Below are 7,904 nucleotides of genomic sequence, written 5' to 3'. Positions count from 1 at the left end.
ATTTCCGTCATTATATCCGTCTAATTTGCTGTAGTTATAACTAGGGTTGTGAATTTATCAAAACAACTGGAAATGTCTCAAAAAAAGGTAGGCATACGTCTTACAAAAGGTTCACGCTCCTCTTTATCTCTAAAGATAGGATGTCCTAACCAACCGACGGCTATTCCATCTCCATTATCCATTGAGCCCGCTCTAAATAAGCCCCCTTTTGCTGGATTATTGCCGATATAATCATAAAAAGCTAATTTTTCGGGAATTTTAGACCAAGCTTCTGATAAACTTTGATTTTCGGCTAGCCCAGCACTAACTCGTCGATATATGAATCAAGCCAACTCAAGTTCAACTCGTTAATATTTTGATAAGCTAAACTCGTGAGCTGGTGAGCCAAATTTGAATATGGAATTGAGCTCATAAATTAAATTAGCTGAACTTAAACTTGAATAAGCTCAATTCATTAGCTCGTGAGCTACCTCGATTATATTATATTATATTATATAATTATTAATACACATATCCTATATGCATTTAATCTATACTTTTAATATTATATATATACATATAAAATAGTAATATATAATCGAGTTTGAGTTTAAGAAATAGGCTCGATTGTTAATGAGTCGAATCGTGAGTCAAGATCAATTTTTGTGAGTCGAGCTTGAGCTGGTTTAGCTCGGCTCGCTTCTAACCTTAGTTGTAACAAGAGTGAATGATTTAATTAAAGATGAATGTTAGAGGACCAACAGTTTATTGTATTTGGCCATAGCAGTCAATATTTAAAAGTATGAGTTAAAAATATATTATTAAATTATTAGATTAAAGGATTTAGATTAATGACTAAAAATGATGAATAAAAAAATAAATTCTATTAGTTCTTAAATATTTTTTTAATTAAATTAATAAATAAAAATCTATTATTAAAATTAAATCTAGGAAAAAAATAATTAATTAAAATTAACAACTTATTTCTTTCGCAATCAATACCTACTAAAAGTAATAAAAAATTTCTACTATATATAAAGACATGAGTAGTAGGTTGTTGTTACAGTCACACACACCTTAATAGCTCTTGGATGAGTTGAAAAATCTTGTGAGGAAAAAAAAAAACTCTAAATTAAATAATAGCAATCAATAATATATTGAAAAAGATGCCATTTTGTTTAAGAAAAAGATGGTTATACCGGCCATTCACATAACAGAGCTAAAGAATTATTGATTAAAGAAAAAGAAGAAAATTTACCTTCGCCTCTGCATATATTAATAATTGAAGAGTTAAACTCAAAGTGGTCTCTATACTTAATTTTTAAAGTGGTTTTTAAACTTGCAATGGCTTTAATATTATTTCTGAATTTAGCACATGTAGTTCAAGATCGTCCCTGAAGCATTTTTTGGAGAATATTTCTTAACGGCGCGCTGACATGTATGGAGAGACGCCACGTTGGAGAGGTAATAGTTATCTGACGTGGCAGTTATTTTTATTTAACTCAATTTAGTCCCTGAATTATATATAACCCTAATCCCCAATTTATCACTAGAAACTAGACTGTTTCTTCTTCTCTGCTCTCCTTCATCTTTCCTGGCACCGTTGAGCTTGATTTGAGTGGGTCATGATGGGTGAAGGCAGCAACCATGTTAGTAGCTCCAGTAACCAACGATCCGAGAGAAGCTGTGGGAGGAAAACCACCAGAAGTAGTCACGAACAACTTTCAAATAGGTGTGGGTGTGGTAGCCGACCTGTCCTGAAGTGGTCAGGAACAGAGGCGAATCCAGGGAGACCATTTTATGGTTGTCCTAACTACAATATAAGTTATTTTTGTTAATGAATATACTTAGCGTCGTTGCTTATTAAATTTGTAACATTTCTTCTCTATGGGCGTGAAATGTGGTTGCAGAGTGTTGGCAAGAGGTGGTGTGGTCTCTTTATGTGGGCTGACAAAGTTGCTGATGAAGAAGAAGAAAGTGATAGAGGTAATTCTGGCTTTGAAATGGAGGAGTGGAGAATGAAATTTGCTTGGAAACTTAGAAGCTTGGAGTTTGAAGTTAGAGCTCTAAAACTAGCATTTTGTTTGTTGTTGGTTGTTGTTACAGTAATTGTAATTGTTGTTTGTGTAGTATGGAAGCAGTAATTTCCAGTTGAATATTGTGTAAAACAAAAGTTGTAATTGCTGTACCTTATGATAAACAAATGAATAAATTTGTGTTATTCTATTTTATGTAGCTAAGGAAGTGTAATAAAATTTGAAACATTCAACAATAACATTTCCACATTGTTAATTGTTTTCCAAAGTTGCCTCTGTCAAACTAGACACGATCAAAAGACAACATAGAGTATTTAACTACCATAATCCAAAACATATATACCCTGACACATGAAACTCAGAAACCATAAAGTTCAATGTTTAAAAGCAAAATATCTTAACAGAAAAATAGTAAAATGTTCATTTGTTGAATTTTCTTGGTGGTTTGAACTCCGGAGTTGGCACAAAACGCATGGTGTTACGCAACCTTGAAGTTGTAGCTGCTGATGCACCAACCATTGGATCGATACGAGCACTTGTTGAAGGTAGAGTATTTGAAATTGGAACAGTGGTTGGTGGAGGAGCATTTGAAACAGTTGGTGAAGGAGCACTGGTTGCTGCTGGAGGAATCGAAGCTGTTGCAGCTGGTGGAGGTTGTCTTCTTTTTTGAGGGAGCTTTGGTGGCCTTGTCTGGGGTTGATTTACCTGGTGGGATTCTTCATTTTTATTTTCTGACACCATTGGTTGACTCATGCCTACCTCAATCTCAGTAGCATTGCCCTCATCTGGGACTTTAGGTGCAGCAGGGAGAGGTTGTTGTTGATTTCCTGTATTAGCTTCACTAGCAGCAGCAGCTGCAGCCTCGTCGTTAGCCTTCTTCTTAGCACAATTTCTCTTGTCGTGACCCTTGCCACCACAATGACGGCATGAACCCTCTTTATATACCCTCTTCATCTTGGTGATCTTCTGCTTCTTGCCTCAACCGGGCCTTCATCAACTCCCTTTCTTCTTTTCTTCTTGGGTGCCTCTGGCATCTTCTTAAATTTGGGTGCTTGTGGTCTGTTGTAAAGTGACTTCTCCCATAGTTTCTGGCCAGGAATAGGATTGATATGGAATGCATATGTGTCATTGTATGCATCTATTGTCAACCATCTATGACAGAAGTTTTTGGGCTGCCTGCCTGCCCTAGCCATTGCAGCACAAACATGGACATAGGACATCCCTGTTTCAAATCAATAAAACGCATCTAAGTTACTAAGTAACCAATTCCAATTTCAATATGCAATCCATAATAAATTAAGAAAAACAATTACAATATCAGAATAATTATTGGAAGGGTAATGACAATTAAAGTAATACCACTTAGTTGGCAAAGTCCACAGGTGCATATTCCCTTTTCCAAGTCCACTACCATGTTTGTTGGCCACCCATGTACTTCGAATTGTTCATAGTCCGCATCTCCGGACCACATTGGCACCCAATTCTTTGAAGCATTCCTGATCTTTTCCAAGCGGCTACGTTGAACAGGGGGTAGTAACCCGACATGATTCTTAAATTTCACTTTGTTTCAGGCTATCGTCCTCATGATATACATTCTAACTTCCTCGAGTAGTGTGATAATTGGTTTAGTCCTTGCTTCTTTGATTCTTGCATTGAATAATTCGCAAGCATTGTTACATATGTTGTCACATTTTGGTTGGGTAGGGAAGAAGGCCCGACTCCATGCATCTCTTCGCTATTTGGCAAGGTACTCCCAGGCTTCCTTCTTAGCTCTCTGAATTTTCATCATCCCCTCAACGAATCCCTCTTGAGTGGTAGATCTTGCACACTCCCACAGTAATCCTCTGAGTTCGTTGTCTTGCCACTGCTTATTGAAGTTTCTCCACAAGTGCCATACACAAAATCTGTGGTGGACATCAGGGAAGACCTCTTGGACAGCTATGATTAGTCCCTGTAGAAAACCACGAATATTATTAACTTACAATATCGAGACCCAACATGGTCCCTCAACTTACATAAGTGACATAAACTTAGTCCCTACATATACATAAGTGATATAAAATTAGTCCCTACACATACATAAGTGACAGTAAACTCGTCCCGACGAGATAGTAAGTTCTACTCCTATCCCATTCTATTAATGCAGGCATATTGAAACATGGCAACAACAATGTCTGAAACAAACTAGTGCCTATTGAAACAGAATCATGAAAGCAAAACATGGCAACAAAAAATACATCAACCTAAAGAGTTCATCCATTTCTAAATTACAATAACTAGTAAATAATAAATTCGTCGTTACCTTTTGCATGTCCAAAATGAAACAGCATCCATTTTGGGTGTAGCTCCCTAGATCATCATGCAGCAGCTCAAGGAACCACCTCCAATTATCTGTGTTCTCCACTGGTACAATGGCATATGCAATTATGTAAATGTGATTATTGGTGTCTTGTCCAATGACTGTCAAGATTTGTCTACCAAATCTGGTTTTCAGGAATGCTCCATCAAGCCCTATTAGAGGTCTGCATCCCACCTTAAACCCCTTCATGCATCCATCGAGACAAATATACATCTTGTCAAAAGTGGGCTCTTCTAGGTGGTTGGGATGAGGAATTATTATGATGCGCATAGTAGAACCAGGGTTGCACTTCAGGAGAGTCTCACCATAATCTTTCACCATCCCATATTGTGCAGCAGCATCACCATACACAATGTGCCTTGCATCTCCGAGTGCTCTTGTCAGGGAAGATTTGTTCAACTCCAAGTCACATTTACTTTTAAAGTATGTTAAAGCTTCAGAGTGCTTTAGATTCAGAAATTTCCTAAGCTTCTTCACCAACTTGCTAGCTAACCACCCTCTGTTAGCTAATCTATTTTTTGTCTCCCTTGGACAGGTATGATCATCATTGAAGGTTTTAACTTGCCAGCAAACACTCTCACTATCCTTAGAGGCATAGATAACCCATGGACAGTCCTCAACCTTACATAAAGCCCTGCATCGTATTTTATCATTTTTCTTGAATCTAACTCTCCAACCTTCCTGGATGCAATACTCCCTCACAGCCTCCTTAAAATTCATCTTCGTGTTGAATTTCATCCCTACCTCTAATCGAATTTTCCCAAACCTTGTTCCTTCTCTGAAAACAGGAAATGCGTCGTCATCCTCAACTTCAGCAAATGCATCCTCTGAGTTGGGGGTGTCTTCATTTCTTCGGAATGCCAAGAATCTGTCCCATCTGACTCATCATGATATTCATCATGAGCATCATAACCCCCAATATCAGGACTATGGTTTGCTGGTTGTCCAAAAAAGAACTCATCATCTTCACCGGAATCATCCTTAGGTACTAACCCATCATCAGGTTCTAGTATCTCCTTCCACAATTTACTGAATTTAACTTTTTTAGGATGCTTCCTGTTTACTTCTTTCCTTTTACCTTGCAGTATTGTATTGGTGACCTCTTTATCACTGGAACTTTCCTCAGCTCCGGACTTGTAAGCATTATCCTTTGCACTTTCATAATTGTTCGAAGAGTCTAATTCTGATAACACAACCGTATCAGCTTGCTTTCCCTTATCCTTAGTTGTTTGCCTCGCCACATGACCTTTGTCTAGACCCCTGGTTATATATCTCCTATTCAGTGTTGGTCTTGGTTCGCCTTTCTTTGCAGTTTTTTTCAAAGCAGCACCTTTCTTTTCTGTCCCATTCTTTGAGGGCACTTTTGATTGAAAAATCTTATCCTGTTTTGGCTTAGGCACCAGTGTTGGAGTACTATTGAAAATTGGTGTTGATTTGGTGGTTGCAGCTAGTTCTTGAGTATGACCTATGTCTTAGTTGGGTGGAGCAGGAGTAGCAGCCATAGAAATTGGGGTCAGAATGGTGAATTTGGTGGTTACAGCTGGTACTTCAGTATGGTCCATGTCTTGGTTGGGTGGGACAGGGGTAGTTTTCGTAGAGGTTGCCTCCTGGGTGGGTTGGGTAGTACTCGGACGGTTGATACATGGGGTTAGAACTGGGTCTAAAGGAATGGCCCTAGAGCTTGGTCCTGTTCTCAACAAAACTGGTTGGGTAGGGACTTTAAGCACCACCTCCTCGTTGTCCTTTCTGAATGGTGGTTCTTCCAAGTACGTTGGAATAGATACCCCATGTTCATAGTACACATGCACCTCTCTGTGGTTGCTTTCAGCAAGGAAGCACATCTCCAGGAGCTCAGCATCAGAATTAAATTTCCTTAGGCCAGTCTCTAAAGGTATGTTTGGAACCAATCACCAATAGTGTTCCGCCTTATCATACCCAAGCTCTTTGTAGTAATTCCTGATGAAAAAGACATCTAGCCTATCAGGGTCAAGTTTCAAAATCTCTGAAATATGGTTCCTGGTGTATGACACGACACCGTCTTCACTCCTCACAAAGGATCTCCCATGGTGACAGACAATAGTTATGAGACCCATCTGCAAATAACAAATGATCATCAAAATTGCCATCAACCAGGAAAGCACAATAACCCCAATCCCTAACCATCCATGAACACACATAAACTGCATGTATAAACAACCTACATACTTCTATTTTCAGCACATTACAACCCATAGCTACCATCATTACAGCAAAAAACAATCAATAAAAACGCAACCACAACATACGGAGAAAATCCTAACAAAAATTTTTAGAAAAATCACATAACAAAACGATGAACGAATGAATATATAACGACTTAACAATGTACAAAAAGTCATGATCAACAAAAACAGAGGAGTAGATGGTAGCTATTTTGTTTATCCTTTCTATTTTGGTTACCTCTAACAATCAAAGTGCTTCCCGTCAGACCACTACGTGTGCGATAGAGACGAGATAATCACAATATGCTTGATTTCCTTGAGAGAGAAGGCCAGCGAAAATTTCTCTCAAAATGGCGCCATTGAAGAAAATAAGGAGAAGAGGAAGAGACTGTGTTGGATTGAGAGAAAAGTAGTCACTGCATGTTAAATCCTTACTAAAAACACTAACCGACGACGTTTCAATGCAATTTGGGCGTCAAATTAAAACGACGTCATTTTGGGAGTCCAGCCTGGCTTCCAGCATGGCATCCATCAATCCAAGTCATCCTTCCATCACCGAAAAATGTTTCAGGGATGACCGTGAACCACAAGTGTTAAATTCGGGGATAATATTAAGGCCATTATAAATATAAGAACCACTTTAAAGATCGAGTGCAAGTTCAGGGATCACTTTGAGATTTAATTTATAATTGAAAGACAATTTACTTGCGTGGCAAAAGCCATTCACAATCATATGCTGTTTATAACTTTATATTTAACTTCTCCTGTGCCCATCTAATTTTGTGGGTAGTTTGTTGGACTTTATATACTTTTTTAATTGTTGTAAACATTAAAAAATACACTTAAAATTAGAAAACTAGCATATAGCACATATTATATTCACTTCTCTTGAAGCTGAAACTAGGTGATACTAAATTCATAATATTATTATTTAATAGTCATGTTTATAATGGTGATCTACACGAGGAGTTTATATTTATGAGAAAAGTCATTAGCATATTATATCATCAATAATACTAACTGAATATCCATTACTTGATTTTAATTTCATTTAATTTTAGATCTTATATAATATTATATAAATATTTATGAGATCATATATATATATTATAAAGATTAATTTAAAATTTAAGGTAAAATTTATCATTTTAATATTTAGTTTCATTACAATTTAACGGTGATACATAATAAAATTACAATATTTATTTTTAATGGATTTAATAGATATATAAATAATAGTATTTTACTAGTTTTTTTTAAATAATTCAAAATATCAATATCATTTTAAAAATTATATCAAATATAAATTTTAATTTTAAATTAGCTCAT

General features: G+C 36.8%; 2 protein-coding genes across 2 annotated transcripts; both read right to left on the bottom strand.

Moving 5' to 3' along the window:
- Positions 1–2,435: 2,435 nt before the first annotated feature.
- LOC107486004 (uncharacterized) lies at positions 2,436–2,969 on the bottom strand. Its single transcript, XM_016106545.1, has one exon. It carries the CDS (start codon positions 2,967–2,969, stop codon positions 2,436–2,438), a length of 534 nt encoding a protein of 177 aa, XP_015962031.1.
- Positions 2,970–3,750: 781 nt separating this feature from the next.
- LOC107486005 (uncharacterized) lies at positions 3,751–5,094 on the bottom strand. Its single transcript, XM_016106546.1, has 2 exons — positions 4,318–5,094; positions 3,751–3,966 (listed from the first exon to the last, which is right to left on the bottom strand). The coding sequence occupies exons 1-2, from the start codon at positions 5,092–5,094 to the stop codon at positions 3,751–3,753; spliced, it is 993 nt and encodes a 330-aa protein (XP_015962032.1).
- Positions 5,095–7,904: the final 2,810 nt, after the last annotated feature.

The sequence above is a fragment of the Arachis duranensis genome, chromosome 4 (genome assembly GCF_000817695.3).
Source record: "Arachis duranensis cultivar V14167 chromosome 4, aradu.V14167.gnm2.J7QH, whole genome shotgun sequence".
Lineage (NCBI taxonomy): Eukaryota > Viridiplantae > Streptophyta > Magnoliopsida > Fabales > Fabaceae > Arachis > Arachis duranensis.
This window is presented reverse-complemented; position numbering and strand designations above follow the sequence as displayed.